Below are 20,294 nucleotides of genomic sequence, written 5' to 3'. Positions count from 1 at the left end.
TTAATGTTCAACACTTATGTAGATGATATCTGCGTTGGGGGAGACACAATAGACGAAGTAATCGCACTCCAAACCGATTTAATTAACGTACTACAAAGGGCAGGAATGAGCTTAAAAAAGTGGTCAAGCAATACCGTCGCGGTGTTAGATAGGGTACTCCCTGAAGATAGGGCCGGCGGGATGTTGTCTTTTGACGATGACACTCGGAGCGGTTCCAAGGTACTAGGGCTTCAGTGGTCACAACGCGATGACACATTTTTATATATTGTTCAACCTGAACGTTTAGTTTCAACTAAGCGGGGTATGCTGTCGCTAATTGCCCGCATATTCGACCCGCTTGGTCTATTAGCGCCCGTGATATTTTTTGCAAAACAATTAATGCAACGAGTATGGCAACTTGGTATTTCATGGGATGACCCGTTGCCCCCTGAAATAGTCGACGTGTGGAATAGGTTCGTTACAGATCTCCCCGTGTTACAACAAGTAACTATTCCCCGTTTCATTGGTACTCAGCTTGGCGTACAAGGTGTTCTATGTGGTTTCTGTGACGCGTCCGAGAAGGGCTATTCTGCGGTCGTTTATTTAAGGTTATCTAACCAATCCGGACCACCATTAGTGTCATTGTTAGGTGCTAAAACCAAAACAGCTCCCCTCAAGGCGTCGACAATTCCACGGTTGGAACTATGTGCGGCGGTCTTACTCGCTCGGTGGATGGTTCGAATTAAGACCGCGTTAAACAACAAAGTTAAAATAGTTAACTTATATGCATGGTCAGACTCGACTACTGTACTTAGTTGGCTGAAGGTACCACATGAAAAATTTAAGGTTTTTGTTTCAAACCGTATACACAAAGTGACAACGTTACTACCCGACTGTCACTGGGATTATATATCGTCGCTTAATAACCCGGCAGATTGCGCGTCGCGAGGCATTTTCCCTACGGACTTAGTCCATCATAAATTATATTGGTATGGGCCCGAAATTCTATATCGTGATGTGCTCGATGGGCCGGCGTTAAGTCAGGACATCAATCTCAACAATTTACCGGAATTAAAAACCGTGTCGCCAGCGACGTTAGTGACTAAGACAAGTGATCCCCCCGAACCGGAATGGTACTCACGTTTTTCCTCATATCCTCGTATGATACGTGTTGTAGCTTATGTGTACCGTTTTATTCAAATTTGTAAGCGTCGTCAGATAATCTTAGCTCCATTTTTAACTCGCGTCGAATTGGACCACGCCGCCGTGGTCATCGCTAAATGCTCACAACGCGTTACGTTAGGTAAACTACTTCACGACCTGTTACACAACCGTCCGATTAGCGTTGGACCTGTAGCTCGTCTCCGCCCGTTCATAGACCAACGCGGTCTCATTTGTGTTGGCGGCCGCCTGTCAAATGCAGATGTGCCGGAGACACAAAAACACCCAATCTTACTAGGCAAGACGTCGCATTTATCCATTTTATTGATTCGTCATTGGCACGAAGTTACCGGTCACGGTGGACCGAGAATATTAACATCTCTTATTAACCAGTCCTACTGGATTCTATCACTTAATACGCTTATTAGGTCTGTCCTTTGTAAATGTGTCACTTGCGTCCGCCTAGCGTCAGTTAATCCGCAACCCATCATGTCTGACTTACCTACGTCTCGGGTGTCCGAATGTCATCCGTTTTCGCGTGTCGGAATTGACTTCGCCGGTCCTATTGTAATGACTGAACACCGTTTACGCAAGGCCCGTCAGTTCAAGGTATATATTGCCGTATTTGTATGCTTCACGGTAAAGGCTGTACACCTTGAATATGTGTCTGATTTGTCGACGGATGCGTTCTTAGCATCGTTACAACGATTCGTCGCACGTCGCGGACTCCCTACGGACATTTACACCGATTGTGGTACAAACTTTGTCGGGGCATCAAATCAACTACGTACGCTTGTCAATAATTCCGGTTTTAAGGACCATCTCATTTCCCATTTCCACTGCACTTGGCATTTTAATCCCCCCGGTGCACCCCATTTCGGAGGGTTATGGGAAGCGGCTGTGCGTTCGGCAAAACGTTTAATGACACGCATTATGGGAGAACATACTTTCTCCGTTGAGGAATTGAGCACAATGTTGTGCCGCATAGAGGCTATTTTAAACTCTCGCCCTTTGGTTCAACTTTCGTCCGACCCGACGGAATACGATTGTCTTACCCCAGGGCATTTTTTAATAGGCCGCCCGCTACTCTCGATCCCTGAAGTGAATATAGTTGATACGGCGCTCCCTTTAGCTCAACGCTGGAAATTGATAAATCAATGCGCACAGTCTTTCTGGCACCGCTGGCGCAATGAATATTTAAATACTCTCCAAATGCGGAATCGTTGGACGACCGATGTGCCCAACATTTCTATCAACGATATGGTTATTGTTAAAGAACCTAACGTTCCCCCGTTACGATGGCGTATGGCGCGAGTCCAAGAGGTGTTTCCCGGGGCGGACGGAGTAGTGCGTGTAGTTCGTTTGCGTACCGCAACGGGAACTTTCAAGCGCCCAGTCGTTAAAATTGTAAAATTATCAAGCGCTTAAAATGTATAACCACCTTATATAATATTATATCATTATAGACTGCAATACATCATGTCTTATTTACTACCTAGCTGTCTATTACTATCGTATCACCACGTGTAAATTTGCTCGAACCATGAAATTACTGCGGGCTCCACTGGGATGGCAACTTGTGTAAGGGGCGTACGGAGTTTTATATTGATATAAACTACTAATTATTTATTATTACCATTTTTGTGTATAAAAAAAAAAAAAAAAAAATAAAAAAAAAAAAAAAAAAAAAAAATGTATATAACTTATTTATTCATGAATTTATCACAAATCATGACAATTGTATTTGTGTATTATTATTGCCTTTTGTAATTTTTTACTATTATTATTTTTTAAACTATGCGCCCTTTGCCAGAGTTACATGGGTGACCATTTAAATATATTTATTAAAATTTTTATTTCACATTATGATTTATTATATTATTTTACTAAATTTATTTTTATTTATTTTTTCCTTATTTGTATTGAATAGATTTGTCATATTTGGCAACATATTGTTTATGTATTTATTTATTTATTTATTTTTTGGATTATGTACTTTTCACTTATGTATAAATAGGATTGTCATCTCTTCAATCAACTTATCATACAGTCACCTTGATCAATCGATACTTGCTTCACCATCTCTATACACTACAATTTGGAAGCCGCCCCTACGTCTTCCAAGGGGGGAGGATGTTCAAGATATAATATACTTATTATATATCGCGTTATTCCGAGACTAAGTTCGACGACCTTTGTATAGATTAAGCTCGGCAAGTTCAACAGTCGTCCCCTCCTCTCTTGCCTATAAGACAACCGTGGACATCCACCTACACACAGTTCGTACGGTTCTTCCGCGACCGTCGTACGAGACGTCGCCTTTGTCGCGTGTGCGGCGGTTTTTCATTGTGGGCCATTTTGTGCCATTTTGTGTCATTCGGTATCGTTGACGTAGTTTTTATTAAAAAACATTTGCGGACCGTTTCTTTAATTATACCTCTTTTTTATATCCTGTCGTGCGGGATATCGCCACTGTTGTGCGTTGTGCGTGGGCGCATTTAGTCGTATTTTGGCCGTGTGAGCCGTTGATGCATGATACCGCGTATTAATACTTATTTATTAATTGCAAGATCGCTGCATCGTCTAAGAAGGTATTATTATTGTGTCGTTGTGCGGGACGTCGTCATTAATTTTCGTCTCGTCCCTTGCTCCATTACGAGTACGTGAAGTACGTCATAAAAATATCTCGCAAATTAGTGTGTCAATGACCTGGCGCCTGTCACCTAAAATAGAGTGATATCGGATCCAGTAATTAAACGCAGCAAGTCTGGTGGTCACACTGCGAGGGTATCAGTCGTCGGCGGAGATTAGCAGATTATTGGTATCGTTAATTTTGTTTATATACTATCCGTGATAACAGTGATATCGATCACGTTCATTATTATTATTTATTATTGATTGTCAATTCTATTATTTTTCTATTTATTTTATTTGGGCGCCCGTATTTTTATTATAATATTGTGTCTGTGTATTTTTAATGACGAGTGTTACAATATATTTTTATAGCACGACGGTGCACATAAATTAATAGTTTATTTGTTATAATATTGGTCACCCACTCCATGTACGATAGCTTATTATACAATCTGGGTTTTTATTAGCTTGCCATCCTAGGCTAACCGCCTTACGTAGGAGCCTGGTGGTACAATCATTGAAACCCAAATAAAATATCGGTAAAATAATCAAGTTATGCAAGCCGAATGCCATAGTACTATACTATAATTTATATAATATTTATATATTATTAATACATTGTACTATTTGTACTTATAAATCTTAAGCGGTACCTACTGGCTATTAATTATTATAGCATATAAGTACTTACTGGCTACTATGTATTATATCGTGTAACGTGTATAAGGTATAAAAAAATTTAGACTGTAGCTAACATTATTAGTTTAAGTAGGAATTTATATAGTATAGGACAAAAAAACAACATAATATTATATTATCATCGTACATACGATTAGTTGACACCTAAATTTCATCTTAAATTAGATTAAATAATTCAACATTAAGGGTGATTTTTGGGAGAATATTTAATCACGTTATAGTACATTTTTTGAGTAAGAGAGATTCTTATCAAAAATTAAGTTAGGAATACTATTCATGATAAAATTTTAAAAATATGTAGAAGCTACTAATTGAGTAAGTAAAATTAGACATTTGAAATTTTCAAAATTCTTAAAATCATTAATATAAATAATGATATTTAATACTTAGCAAAACATATCTCCTTCGCTCTAAATCGTTTTTAAAATATTTCTTATTTCACCCATTGAATCAGTGGACTGCAGTGATCTATTCTATGAAGCAGTATCTAAACTCAAAAAATCCTACTATACAGCAGAGTTGAATTCCCCTTTTTTGTTATTGAAACTAAAAATAATACTTATTTAGTAGTTAGAATATTTAAATTTGTTATTAATGATTTAGAAAGAAAATTTTCTGGAACGATTGAAACAATGCCTATTGAAACCATTATCGACTTAATTTAGCTTGATATTGATGTCTTGATGATTTTAATTATTTATAAATAGATTATATTTTTACTATTTTTGATCAAAATACATAAATTTAATTTCAACAATCTGCCTTATAATGGACATGACTACTAAAATTTTTTTCTAAACTTTTCAAGTATTTTCATTATTAAAAAATAAACTCCTTAATATTATCAGTATACAATCTCTTTGACAGAAAAGTCACCGTGTGAATAATTATATAGGCAATTAATAAGCTCAACTATTATTTTTTTTATTTAAAATTAAAACTTTTAATTAGAATGAGATTTACGAATGAAATGCACAAGTAAAAAGTGCAAAAGTATAGACTATAGAGTATTAAGTAATAAATCTATATCAATTTATTTTGGTATAAATCTTTTATTAAAAAACCGTAATAAAAATATATAAAAGACTAGTAGGTACCTATAATTTAGAATTCGTTTGATTCTAATAACTTTAGACGCTTACATCTAAGCAATTATGTCAATTATGGATAAAAATATTATTATAAGCGTAAGTATAATCACTGGATAATTTTTAAAAACTAAGCAAACACAAGTTCCTTTCAATAAATGTATTAAACATTTTTTTTTTTTTTTGTATAGGTGATTTTTGATAGAAATAGAAAATTGCATTTAGTTCTAGTTGACACTTTTGAGGGGTCAAAATTAAAAATGTCTATTATTTTTCAAAACAACCGAAAAAAATCAAAAACAGGAATTGTTTTTAAATTTTCCCCAAATATTCATACAATTCCTATGCATAATAAAATAATTTTAATACTGTTTAAACTATTTATAAATATTTTATATTTTTGGTTTGTTTTATTCTTTAAAGAAAATATATAAAAAGCTTAAAAGTTTAAAATATAAGATTTCTCATAAATTGTTATTATATATATGTCTATAAATATTTTCGACACATTTATTATAGTTTGTATAATCTGTAGAACACATTTTTACAACAAGAACAATAGACGGAGGTTACATAAAAAAGGCTTGGTTGGCTTGATTCTTGAATCTTGATTAAAAGAACTATTCAATAATATAAAGGTAATAGTTCTTCATGGCATGTGCAGAAGTGGTTTATGAGAAATTAAATTTATTAGAAATTATTTATTATTTATTTTTATTTTTTTATTTTTTCCTTATAAGTATAAGTTCATAGGTACTAGAATAAATAAGTTATAAATTTTTACATATATAATTCTTTTTTATAGATAAGTTAAAATTTAAGCGACAATTAAAAAAATAATAACAATTTTTAATTACTTTGTTGATTGTTTTTTATTGTTGAAATTTAAAAATATTATTTGTGTGTACTTGAAACTTCTGAGGTATATTATCGGCCAAATTAATTCAACCTATACTGTATTACTAATATTTTAAAATAAATTATTATTATTAGAAATATTAATATATTTAAAAATATACTTAGTATTTATCTACAGGGAGATTGAACGTTTCCGTAATGGTTCATCATGAATTCATATACACTGATGATACTCATTGCAATGACTAAATCAATGACCATATACACCGCGGTACAGGCGATAAACCATATATCGACCATACCTACAAAGTACAAATTACAATACAGCTAGTAGAGCGATTAAGGACCTATTTATCACCTTTAAAAAAAATTAAGAGGTGACAAAACATAGAACCCTTTATAACATGCCACATAATATATCGCCATTGATTAATTATATGTTTGCATGAAAAATTAGCTTATTTAATAGTTTAAGAAAAGGAACAAATTCATTTTAGTTGCCGCGCGTATTTATTTTATATTATTTTTTTTTTTTTGAAAAATATGTATTTCAACAAGTTAAAAACGATGGCATAAAAAAAATTCAGCATAAATCATTAGGTTTGAAGTTATAGCCTTTCAAAGTTTCCAATTGTCCGTGTTTTAACTGTTTTTAGTAAGCGTTCGACGTTCTAGTTTACTGCATATTTAATTAAAGTTTTTTATTTATTTTTTGTTTGGAACATGTATTTTAACGAGTTAAGGACAATGGAACAATAATAAGGTTTAATAACTATTTTTGAAATTATATTTGGGTATACGCGGGACATGTAACTTAATGAATGTATTGTAACTTTGTCATACTTAGCGAATGAAGCAGACAAGTAAGTAGTCGTTCTCTAGTCTTTACGCTCTCGAGGTCCTATCAAATGCTTGTGACATTGCTAGTTAAAATACCTCGGAGTAGTTCCTCACTAAAATTACCGACTCCAGATATAGCTGTATCGACAGTGTTCTCAATAATTTGTACAGACTACTTATAATATTAATAAGATAAATGATAAACATAAAATGACCATAACTTGGAAACAAAGTCCGAGCAACACATTGCACTATAAATATGTAAGTTACGAAAAAAAAAGTTCATTAAAGATATGGTCAACTAAAGTATAGAGCATAAACACGGAAAATCGTGATCATAGAAATAGTATAAGTCAGGGGTGGTCGGTGGCCAACTTAAATAGACTTGTGATCGACCAAAAAAAAAAAAAGTTTTTAATTAACAAAAATACATTTTATGTACATGCGTATTAAACTTTTTTTATTTATTTTATTTAGAATGTCAATAAGTAATAAAAAACGTTTAATTTCATAGTTTTACTTTTACATGAAACATATCTTACTCGAATTCATGTAACGGTCGGCCTGCTGGCCACCTCTGCTATAAGTTATACGTTCAAAATGAATGATTTCCACGGATTTTATTTTGCTCCACCGTTCTAAATTTGACGAAATACATGTTTAAAAAAAAATAAATAAATACGAGTGGTGACTAAAGTGAATTTATGCCGTTATGAATTGTGATGTATTAATTAGTAATTGTAATACATTGAGAAAATGAGTCCAGTAAAGCGAACGGAAGAATACACCACTCATTTTTAAATGAAAAATTTAAATATCGCTCCATTATCGTCATTATAACCTTAAAAATAATAAACGCGTTCCATGGTAATTGTTTCTTCCAAGGCGATTGACAACGGGAACTGGTATTAAGCGTCTCCGTGCGAGCGTACAAACGTTTTTAATTTCCACTGTATTTTTTTTGTATTGTTTGGACACAAAAATAAGTGTAACAGTGAAAACTGAAAATACAATTGTCACGAATCGACGACAAGCCTGGCTACAGACGCCGTCCGGCCGTTAAATGTGTTTTCTGTAACATTTTAACGAATGCGATGCGAACAAAAACGAGTCCGCGGAGTCATTATGGCGATTGAATCATAGACAGATCATACATTAAATTTAGTAAAAGTCTCGTGTATAATTCGAGCATAATATAGACTTCCGAAGTCTGGAGTCGCGTATTTCCCGACGAAATTATTACCGATACGAATCGGCCCCTCTCCTGTGGAATGCGTCGAGAAAAACGATAAATAATAATATTATTATAGGAATTATAAATATAGTAATTAATGCTACCGGCCATATCATATTAATAATATCGTAACAACAACGACGACGGCGTCGCTATGATATTGTACGATTTATTATAAACAATATTATTATTATCGTTATCGTATCATTGTCCACCGGTCGAATAATGTCGGAAAGACAGAAACGTCCATAGACGTCAAGACGTACACGACGTCCCCCGCGCTCCGCGGACGCTGTTTGGAGGCGCTTTCGGCGAGGACCCGAGCCCACACGGCCGACAGCGCCGCCGATTGGCTTCTTTTTTTTCTCTCTTCTCTTTCTCTTTCTACATTTATACATTATACACTTTTTTTCTTCTCGTTTTCCCCGTTCGGAAACCATCGGAAACTACATAGGTACCATACCGCCGCCGCCACCGCCGCCACCACCGCCGCCGCCGCCGCCGCCGCATTCCTTTCTTCTTCAGTTACCTATACGTACACACCGTACACATATATTCACGTTTATAACATATATTATTACGATAATGTTTATACCTGTACACCCCGTATCACGTTAACGTTCCGAGTGCGATATATATACACATATGCGTGCGTATATATACATATTATATTATATTATTATTACATATGTATGATATGTATATGCGTGTATATCACGGTATAAATATTTTTTTATGACGGCAGACCGCGATTAAGTCTGTTACGCGTGTTATTTTGATTTATTATTATTATTATTATTATTATTACTATTATTATTATTATTATTGTTGTTGGTCGTTACAATAATTACTCCGATATTACAATTAAACACTATTTAACTAATAATATTATAATAATCGTTTAGAGAATGCGCGTAGTTGATTAATTCCTACAATCTAACGGGCTTCCACCGAACCGACTCTGCTGTTAACGTATATAAACAGTATACGACAACCATAGCAGGTGAGTGCCGCACGTTTTCGTATTTTATTATCGCTTGTCGTTGCCATCGTCGATGGCGGTGGTTCGACATTCGACGGACGTCGACTTTCGAACGCCGCGACCATATCGCTGATACGGCGTTTGCATATAGATCCCCGTGCGGTGCGTTCGATCTATTTTTATTGGCGTCCGCTCCTATTATATAATAATAATAATAATAACAACAATAAAAATACTTAGGCACCTATTATAATATATTGCCATTATCGGTTTTCGTTTTTTTTTTTTGCCCCCATTTAGGACGTTGATTGACCATGTCGATGAGCTAGACGTCGTGCACACTACACACGATATTATGCAGCAAACGCAACAGCATTTCTCGGCCACCGAATACGAACTGCAGCAGCAACAGCCACAGTACCTGGGTAAACATGATGCCGCTGTCAAGTACATGCAACAGCTCGGACTGCACAAGCAGAACATCAAAGTCGACTCCGAGGTGGGTGCAAGAACTGCGGGCAAACAGAATGTCCATACTCGCACGTAGAATGTCAACGTAACTGTCCTAACGGTCCTGCTTCTTTTCCTGATTTCAGATAAGGCCTTGTTTAGTTGCTGACAATGTGATCAGTGACCAAAACAGCAGTTGTGGTAGTCCACCCTTGTCCATTGTAGTCAATGGCGATGAACAACATAGTTCCAGTACTCCTGTACCCTCATCCACGTCGGTGTCTCGATCTAAACCTCAAGCTTGTCGCATATGTGGACGTGTTCTAGCATCAACTTCATCATATTATGTACATCTAAAATCACATTCAAACAACAAACCTTACCGTTGTACCCAATGTGAAGCCTGTTTTTGCCGTAAACCGTATTTAGAAGTAAGTGTATTGGTATATCTATATTCATAAAGAGGCTTAAATGATGTTCATCGTTTGATTGTTAATCTTCTTTTCTTTGCCCATCACTCCCAAGTATATGGGGTCGGCTACCCTTGTCCTACACATCTAGGATTTTGTCCCCCACTTTTTATACCAACTATTCTTGTGTCAATCTGTATTGTATCTATCCATATTTTTTTGATCTTCCTCTCCCTTTCTTTTCTTCTACATTAATTTTCATAGCTACTTTTACTGTCTATAGGTCACCTCTCCTTATAACATGACCAATCCACCTCAACTTGTTCATTATTTTTCTATAATTGGTGCCATTTCTACACTACTTCTAATGATTTCTATCTTTAGTCACTCCAGATATCCACCATAGCATTACCATCTCTGTTATGCACCTTCTGCTCTGTTTTATTATTGTCCTCAACCTGACATTTCAATCTATGTAACATGATTGGTGTTGTGATATAATAATAATTATATTAAAAAATTAGCATTTTAATAAAAAAAAAAAAACATTACTCACAATTATACATTATAAATATAAAATGTTGCAATACGTGGAGAAATATATTTTTATTGTTTGCATGAAAGATTAAGTTGATGTTTTTGTTGAACTTTTATAATAAGTATACAATTTAAACAATTATACTATTTCAATTATTCTATTAGCAGCTATACAGATTTTATCGATAAAATAATCAATAACAGTCGTTGATATAGTAAATACATAAATTTTCAACGAATAAAACATTTAAACATGTGTGTGTCTTGCATTATATGAGAGTCACTATATTTATTATTTATTATTTGGTTTTTTAGAGGTTATTGAGAACCTTTATAAATGTTTTTTAGGGTACCTTTATAAACATATTATTTTTATTTGACTTAATAAGGATAGATTAGCATGAATTATTTGTAATTAACTAATATTTTTAAATGAAAAAAAATTAATATTAATGTTGAATATGGTGCACATTTTTAAATCAATATGGTTGCCAAATGGAGAAAAGGGACTGGAATAGTGATAAAAAAATATATATATTTATAATAATCCTACAGTAATGTAATTCATAAATAATAGTTTATTGCACAATACCAAAACTTAGTAATAGATTGCACACTTATAATATTACTTAAAATATATTAAATCTCAGTATAACTTCTATATTTTATGATTCATTTTAGCACATATTTAAATAAAATATAAATGGTATTTTAAGTGTATATTATTTATGTTAATAAATAAATAGTATATACTTATCTTTACTTCATATAGTTTAATTACTGACTATTACTTTTTAGGTTCATATGAGAACTCATACCGGTGAACGACCTTATCAATGTAATTTGTGCCTAAAGAAGTTTTCGCAAAAGAGTAGCTTAAACATTCATAAAAGAGTGCACACTGGAGAGCGTCCTTATTCATGTGACATCTGCAAGAAAACATTTGCAGTTAAAAGCTATGTCATTTCTCATAAGTATGACTTTTATCATTATTTTCAGTTTCTTATTTTATTTTTAAATATAAATTATTAATAATTTGTATGTTTATAATTAGATGGAGTCACATGACAGAAAAACCATTTGTATGTGAACAATGTCAGCTATCATTTAACTCTAAGATCCAATTTGTAACACACCTTAGATCTCATGACTTGGGACCAGCACATTGTTGTCAATTTTGTGGTAAAGCCTTTGTAAAAGGATGCTTTTTAGTCAGACACATCAATAAAGTCCACCGATTCAATGTTGCTGCAGCAGCAGCAGCTACTGACCACGAGCCAGTACACAGTTCCTATATGCAATCAGACACCAACTATTCTAGCATAAGGTATTATGATAATTCATAACTATACAAAGTTATTAGAACAAAAGCTATGATTACTCATTCGTTTTATAGGTAAATCTAAATTACAAATAAATTTAATAAAATATTTTTATAGTTATTAAAAATTGAGTATAATATATATATATAATAAGCTAAATATAAATTATAAAAATATATAAAAACAACTAAGTAAATTTTTTTTTCAATAAGAAATTATGACTTAAATTATTGTTTTTATTGGACTAGTAGTAAAAAAATATTAATTTGAATTTCACAGAAGTTTGTTTTAACTTAATTGTTTTTTTAAATGTATTGAATGGGATGTAATTGGCAAATTAAAAATTCACTAGATTTAAGATTACAATTTTAATGATACTTTTTGTAAAATGTTTCATTAAATTAATAATCTAAATAAATTATTTAGGCTAATATTGTCAATAATATGCAAAGATAGATTTAAGTTTAAATAACTATCTGTTGTGTATTAAATTGTTAAAATACAGTTATAATAACTACATTTTACATTAGCTAATTATTATTACAGTTAAATTATAAAAAATTTATTGGTGTATTGAATTGTTCTCAAAAAATGATAGAGTAATAAACTTTTATTGTTATATTCATTAATAAACATTGTATAATAATTTAAAACATTTTTAGATTTGATCCTCGTGAAATCAGCATATTGCCAACTACCAAGAATGGCCCTCGCTTCTTGGGGCCTCCACCGCATAATGCAGATGGTCCACCACCATTAACCCACCTAACACCCATGATGTTGGGCCCACCACAAAATACGCGAGCCTAAACCTATTTCTTCTATGTTTAATAAGTAGGTACTTCTAAAGAGTTAAAAAGTGTTAATAGTCTTGTTTTATTAGGTAATATATATTAGGGTTACTATAAAACATCTTTACCAAACATGATAGTTATAAGTGACATCATCATTATTTTATGATATTTGACCCAACAAATTTATTTAATGAAATCTAAAATTAAATTTTGTTTCATTAAATAATTTGTGTATACATTGTATGGTATTTGCATATTTAATTATAATTTAACAATTATTTTTTGATATGGCATATTTATTTGCTCATACTTAAAATATCTAGTAATTATTCAGTTTATACTAAGATTCCAAAAAAAGAAAACTATAAAAATGAATTTTGTTTAAATAAAAATAATTAATTGTCGTTTATAATACATTATAATATACAATATATAAAACACTTGATCCAAAATGATGATGTCATTCTTGTAAAATGTTTTTGCCTAGTCTTAAATAATGTAGGCATTGACTTATGAAAAGGTTGAATAGGTACTGTCAATTTATATATATATTATATTTTATTATTCATTTTTTTGTAATCCCAAAGTTTTTTTAGTGATGAAATTTCATTTAATTTTATGATACCGGGGTCGGTTTATTAAAAAAACACTATATTCCTATCTGTTCTTGCCGTTGCCTTATAAAAGGCATTTTCTGTACAAAATTATGCCATAACTATTCATAATAATAAGAAAACATTTAAAAAGTTTAACTACCAAATTAATTTATACTTAATTGTAATCATTTTTTTAGCTAAGTTTCTTTTTTTTTTTTAATATATTTTTATATTTATTTTGTTGGATTAATTATGAGAAAGTTACTCATTTCGCACAGAATTAGTGGCCTAGATCAATAATTATTATTTATAATTACTATTTACTTTGAACAAACTCAACTCAGATTAGGTATATTTTTATATGTTTAAAGTTTAATTTTTTCCTAGTAATTTCATATAAGAATTAGTAAAGAACACAAACAATTTAAAAAAAAAGAATTATTTATTTTATTATTTTAAGTATAAATGTTTTCTAGGTTCCTGGTAAAATTAATTATTTTAAAGATAATTATTATTTCTTAATTGTTAGTAGTATCCATATATAAATTTATTGGTAACAATACGTCAAGAATGTAGGAATTGTGTATAATAGTAATGTAAACATTGTGTAGTTATTAAAAAAAAGTATGAGTGCGTTTAAGTATGCACAAAGCGGTTAAAACCGTTTCATATAAATGGCTTTGTAAATTTTATGCAATATTTACTATTATTTTACTGTCTAAATGTATACATTATTTGACAAATAGGCTTGTGTGCGATTTTTTTTATACATATGTATAAACCATTATATTTATACAAATATATTATTATATATAGACCTAGAGTTACAGACTAGAACTGTTGTTTTACTCTTTCATAAATTATTATATCGTTTGTGAATTTAATTGCCAGAGCAATAGGGCAAGAAAGAATTTGTCAATATTTGTACATTTGCAGCAAATCGTTGTTAAAGATTTACTAACCCTAAATTAATGTAATGTATATTCTTATAAGGTATTTTTCTCTAATCTTGATGTATATCTTAGGGTGACAACGTAATTTATTAACCAGAAACTGTCGAAATGTGTTATATTATTTCATTAAGTTAATGTTAAACTACTGTATAAATTATGTCAGGTGTATGTGTATAAAGTAAAAAAAAAAAAAAAAAACTTAACCTAAAATTATTATAAATATATTTTCGTTGTTTTTCATATCATAATTTTTAATTAGTCCTATTTGTCTGGATTTTTATTAACATCGTAATTAAGAATGTGAATTTTGTTCTGTATAATAAATATTTTTCGTACGAAATGTTTAACAAGTACATAGTACCGGGTTATCTTAGTTCCTCAGAGTTGATTTATTGATTTTTATTTCAAAGGATGTATGTATAAATCAGTTTTTGACTAAGTTGAGTCTTTTAAAGTCTGCATACAGCGTACTAAAATCTATAAAAAAAAAAATAAATAAATAAGTCGAGCATATTTTTGGCACATTGATGGCGCGTTATAATTATGATAATTTTTTTTTTTTTTGTAATACCGCTGCCAATGAGCCGGTGTGTAGTGAATAAGGCAACAAATTAATTTGCCTACATTATGAACAAATATTTAAATTATGTTTTAATAACTTGTATTATACAATAATTTTTAGTTTAAGAATTGAATCTAATATTTCTTACTTTTGTAAAAATTGCCCTTTTTTTTTTAATTATTATATACTATTATGTGACTCATATACATTGAATTATTATTATTAGATTGTTCCATCACAAACATTGTTACCCAACGTTTGTTTACTGTTAATTAACCACACAATTTAGCTTTTTACATATTTTAAGTTAAATAGTGTATGGGCGGGCGGCAGTAAACTTTTGACTGACATTCGTATGTCAAAAAAAAAAATGTTTACACTGAACAATGTACAACAGAAAACAAATTATATTATCTTATTAAAAATCAATATAAAATTGAAAAAAAAATATATTCTTATTTATTTTTGCTGCTGTTCGTGATGGACATTGGACGTCAGACTTATTTTAATTGTTACACATCCTACATCAGTTTGGTCGAACTCTCAAAACTACTGGAACACTGGTACATGGTAATATAGCGATTTCTGTGACCACGGCTGTTATAAGATCTGAAGTGGTTACATCGTACCTAAGACCTAATGGAGTTAAATAACGATTGTTCAACCATTGTTCTTTGGGCATGACGTCATTTTCATTACCTTAAATATTAATTTTATTAAAATAAAAATCAATTATTAAGTTAAATGTAATACTTTAACTTATGTTTAGAGAACATACCTAGTTCATTGAAAACTATTGAGTCGGTTTGCACGCGTTCTGTAAATTTATATGTTTCACAACATACCAATACAGGTACATTAAAATGTTTAGCTACCAAAGCTATCTGAGAACTGCCCGCTCGACCCATAACATAACCATTGGCCAACAAAGCATGTGCACCAAGCAGCACTTTTGTTGCTCTGGTCATGATAAAACTGGTTGCTGAGAGAAGTACATATGTGCACTGAATGTTGTTACGCACTAGACGATGGAGAAGTTGACGGCCTTCATACCATGGAGCTGAGTCAACCACGATCACACTGAATTGTTTGTTATTTGAATGGGCGCTTGTTAGTATCCGTTCGATTAAAGAAGAACTAAAAAATAATCAAAATAATTAGTGTTTTATTTAACTTTTACAGCAAGTAGTATCAAACATATTTTATTTTAAAGGTAATAGTTATTATATTAAATATTTTATATTTTAAATTGTACTTACTATCCATAAGTAAGTATAACATCTCCTTTTGCAATCTTATTTTGAGCTGCAATACAAATTGCCTTACCAGCCATATGTATCTGGACATAAATGTAATTATTTATAACAGTTTCTAATGTTTCTTTAGCCTGCAAAAAAATAATAAAAAAATGTTGATATATAGTTTCAATAAACTACTACCTATTATACTCTTTTCAAGTTAAGAAGACAACTTGATGGTCACTTGTGCGCAAGGGCAAAACTTATCTACATTCTACACAGCATGTGTATGAATATAGCTGACAACACCACCTAATGAATACTTGTTGCCACCTGGTTGTCTTTTTAACATGAATAGAGTATAGTTAACACATTAGAAATTTACACACATGACCATCAGAAATATTGTGTGGCAATCTTTTTACATGCCACATGATAGATTTGTGTGCATTATTCATAGATACTGAAAATGGTCGACATGCCATTAAGTGATCAATGGCTGGTCCAAGATGTTCCTCAAAAGATCGTGCAAAATTTTTGTGTTCTGGTGTCACAAAATCTGAAATAGTCTATAACAAGGATTTTAAAAATGGAAAATATTTCAATCTCTACATTTTACATACTTGTTTGAGTGCATATAAGAAGGCAAGACATCGGGCATTCGATCCTGCTACAACAGAAGTTCGCATTTGAACTCCAAGTTTTATAAAAGATGGATGTACTTTACCAGAATTTATTCTAGATAAATATAAATATTAGGCTAACTTTTAAATACATATTTGAGATTATTAGTTTACTTTAATTTATTTTCTGTCAACAAAGATATTGAGTCAATATAAAGATGATTGAAAAGTTTAACTTTGTGTATAACTGGCCCTGTAGATTTCTTAACTAAATTCACTGTTTTTACTGTAGGTTTTACTTCTTCTTCTACCTAAGGAAAGAATAAATCAAAAATTATTTTAATTTATTAAGTCAGATAATATTTATGAGTAACAACAACATTATTTTATAAACTCACGTTTTTAACAATATTTTCTTTATTTTTGTTATTTTTAATGTTTATTACTTTTTTAGTTGTTTCAATTTTTTGAGTTGACTGTTTCTTTTGTGCTGTCTTGGGAACATCCTGAAATAGATGTAGTATGAATATTTTGATTATTTGAGTTTCATATGAATTATAATAAACAATATGGGTAAGAGTTAAAAAGTTATTTTAAATTATTACCAATAAGATCAGAGGCAGATTATCTTTTTTTTTACGGCTATAGGCACTAAACATTTGTCGCCCCTTTAATAGGTGATGAACTAGTTACAATACCCCCTCCAAAATACTTACTCTAAATATTATATATAAAGACAATAGTAGTAGACATCCATTTGAATTTTTAGACTGCTTTTATTTTGATTATTTTATTTATCCTACTTTGAAAAATGTCAATGGTTTCCACTGAATTTTAATAAATACCTACAATGATCATTTAATTAATTATAAAACATAACTATAATCATTGTTAGGAACATTAAGTAAAACACTACAATTTACAATATTTTTTATAATAAAAAACTTTATTCTTATAATACAAATTATAAGGCGTACAAAACAGATGTTTAACTTTAATATCTTAACTAATCTATACTACATCTAAACTTAACTATTTTAACTTTAAAAGCCGAAGTCTTGCTTTTTTATTTGCAAATGATTTTATAATATCTTCATATGATAATGAAACAAGAAGACTTAACTCATTTGTTAGAATTGCCATGCTGTTTTTTACCAACATGTTAAATATAGTAATAGTATTATCAAAAACTGTTTTCTATATTTATAATGACTAAATTATAATGAACCAAAATAAATAGGTCTACGGTCTACCATATACCATATAAGATATACAAAAATATATAGTATAAAAAAATATGCAAATTATAAATTATTATTCATAAATATAAAATAATTAATTTTCCAATTTTTTTTTGAACATTTGATATTTATTATTAAATAAAAATCTACAAAATGTTCTGCCCTGGGTAGCTATAGTGCCTAATGGGTAATCTGCCTTTGATTAAGATATAATACTATTAAGATTTAAGGCTGGGTACATTGAATTCATAATTTTGGAAACAATGAAATGGATAAAAAAAAAGAAAATTATTGTATTTTAAAAATCACTTTCTACAATCAAGATTGTTATTTATATTCCAATTTTGCATAATGATGTAGTAAATCTATGAATTTAGAAAACAAATATAATTCATTATTTTATATGTTGAATAGTTAAATATTAATGCATTTTTAATATTAGTAATATTAAAAATAAATAAAAACTTATTTTTGGAATTTTCATGTGTAGATTAATTGTTTGAAAATTTAACAATACAAAATCGTCAAAATATATGTATGGAAAACGTTGAAATGCGTGATACACACTTAATATTAATTTACCTTCTTTCTTTCTTTCTTTTCGTGCAATTAGGGTTAATAATTTATTAAGTATTTATTATTATTTTAATATTTTAGAACAAAAAAAATTACTGATTACTTATTCAGGAAATCAATATTCCACATTCCACATCAAAACATCACTTATTCACTTGAAAAAAAAAACTTTTTAATTTATGTAATTATTTATTATAATATTGTCATATATTTTTTTAAACTAATTTAATATGTCTATTTTATTTTAATTGTCTTCTAATATTAATAAAATATTATGGTGGATTGGTACATAATTTAAAGTGGAATATTTATTTCATAAAATAATAATAAGTTTAAAGCATAGCGTTCGATATTAGTTAATGAATGTAACCATAAATAGACTTATTATTGCAATCCTGCAGCTGAATTATTTCCATAATTTTATCTCATTATTTGTTGAACTCTAGCAATTTCAGCCCAAAAAACCATTTTCTCAGTAATAGGTATGTACAATTGTACAAATCTACCATCTTTTTTCCATTGGAAATTTATAGCTGAGTGGAAATTAGTTTTGTGTTACTTCTACCCCGCCCACACGTAAATTATTTTGCAATTAATCTACCTATACTAATCTGTAAGTAGATTATTCATTAAAAATATAGTAGATTGTATTGAGGACAACTTTCTATAAGTTGATCACAAGTCATTAAGTATGATTCACAATTTATAGTGAATTTTACTCACTGGTTTTTGCTTTGGCACTTTCGCGGAATCGACAGCAATAGTTGATTCTGTAGACGGCTCTTTCAACTTTTTTTGATTTTCTAGTCCGTCGATTTTTTGTTTTTCCAGCGCTGCTTTTTTCCGTTCCTGTTTCGCAGCTCGTTTAGCTTTTCGCTCGGCCTCCACCTCTTCCCTAGTTTTCTCCTCAATTGGCGGTTTATCCATCATAACTAATTCAATTTTTTTTTGTACATTTACAATATTATGTAAGTTGAAACTTACAACTCCAAAAATGGCAGTGGAGTACTGGAGTGGACGAGTCGAATTTGTTTGAAAAATTAACAAGTCGAAAGATATTATTATCTAGTCTAATATCTTAAAATATGATAACGTCCATGGCGTGTTTCAAAGAGAATATGTGTACCTATACTTTAAATTTCTTTGGGTAATTTTTTTTTATTATTGTTCAGTACGAGTAGTACAAATGGGTGAACGGTCACATAGATCCCTCCACAGCTAGATCCTGGTGACTAACTGACGCAAGAGGATCCAATTGATGGGGGATTCAAATAATCATAAGGATTTTACAAATTAATTAATTTTGTAATTAGTATTATTAATTTTTAATTATCAATGTATTTAAATGCTTTTACGTTATTATATCGTAGTAGCACTAGTATAAAAGTTGTTATCTAGCATAATCCATATACTTTTTCTTTAATAGACAATTAAAAAATATTTTCTATTATAACCAAATGTTTTAATAATACACGCATAAATTATTTCATAAATAAAGCTTTCATAATGTTAGTTTT

General features: G+C 30.7%; 3 protein-coding genes across 6 annotated transcripts; 2 read left to right on the top strand and 1 right to left on the bottom strand.

The window, feature by feature from the left end:
• The first annotated feature begins 3 nt into the window (after positions 1-3).
• Positions 4-7,901, top strand: LOC132928930 (uncharacterized). Its single transcript, XM_060993878.1, has 2 exons — positions 4-2,443; positions 7,774-7,901. The coding sequence occupies exons 1-2, from the start codon at positions 4-6 to the stop codon at positions 7,899-7,901; spliced, it is 2,568 nt and encodes an 855-aa protein (XP_060849861.1).
• A 1,038-nt stretch (positions 7,902-8,939) lies between these two features.
• On the top strand, positions 8,940-15,303 carry LOC132928429 (zinc finger protein 300-like). Of its 3 annotated transcripts, none has more exons than XM_060993081.1 (6): positions 8,940-9,142; positions 9,776-9,974; positions 10,072-10,356; positions 11,671-11,846; positions 11,927-12,199; positions 12,857-15,303. In XM_060993081.1, the coding sequence occupies exons 2-6, from the start codon at positions 9,831-9,833 to the stop codon at positions 13,002-13,004; spliced, it is 1,026 nt and encodes a 341-aa protein (XP_060849064.1). In that variant the 5' UTR covers positions 8,940-9,142; positions 9,776-9,830; the 3' UTR covers positions 13,005-15,303. The 3 variants fall into 3 exon arrangements, with proteins under 3 accessions (XP_060849064.1, XP_060849062.1, XP_060849065.1); XM_060993079.1 differs by lacking the exon at positions 8,940-9,142 and adding an exon at positions 9,150-9,496; XM_060993082.1 differs by lacking the exon at positions 8,940-9,142 and adding an exon at positions 9,528-9,637.
• Positions 15,304-15,488: 185 nt separating this feature from the next.
• On the bottom strand, positions 15,489-19,832 carry LOC132928428 (translation initiation factor eIF-2B subunit delta). 2 transcript variants are annotated; one of them, XM_060993078.1, is made up of 8 exons: positions 19,501-19,832; positions 17,355-17,466; positions 17,135-17,264; positions 16,961-17,075; positions 16,727-16,906; positions 16,359-16,486; positions 15,878-16,236; positions 15,489-15,798 (listed from the first exon to the last, which is right to left on the bottom strand). In XM_060993078.1, the coding sequence occupies exons 1-8, from the start codon at positions 19,705-19,707 to the stop codon at positions 15,626-15,628; spliced, it is 1,404 nt and encodes a 467-aa protein (XP_060849061.1). In that variant the 5' UTR covers positions 19,708-19,832; the 3' UTR covers positions 15,489-15,625. The 2 variants fall into 2 exon arrangements, with proteins under 2 accessions (XP_060849061.1, XP_060849060.1); XM_060993077.1 differs by having other exon boundaries at positions 17,135-17,271; positions 17,359-17,466.
• Between the last annotated feature and the right edge of the window lie 462 nt (positions 19,833-20,294).

This window comes from Rhopalosiphum padi, chromosome 4, assembly GCF_020882245.1.
Source record: "Rhopalosiphum padi isolate XX-2018 chromosome 4, ASM2088224v1, whole genome shotgun sequence".
Taxonomy (NCBI): domain Eukaryota; kingdom Metazoa; phylum Arthropoda; class Insecta; order Hemiptera; family Aphididae; genus Rhopalosiphum; species Rhopalosiphum padi.
The sequence above is the reverse complement of the archived record's forward strand: the minus strand, read 5'-3'. Positions and strand labels throughout refer to the sequence as shown.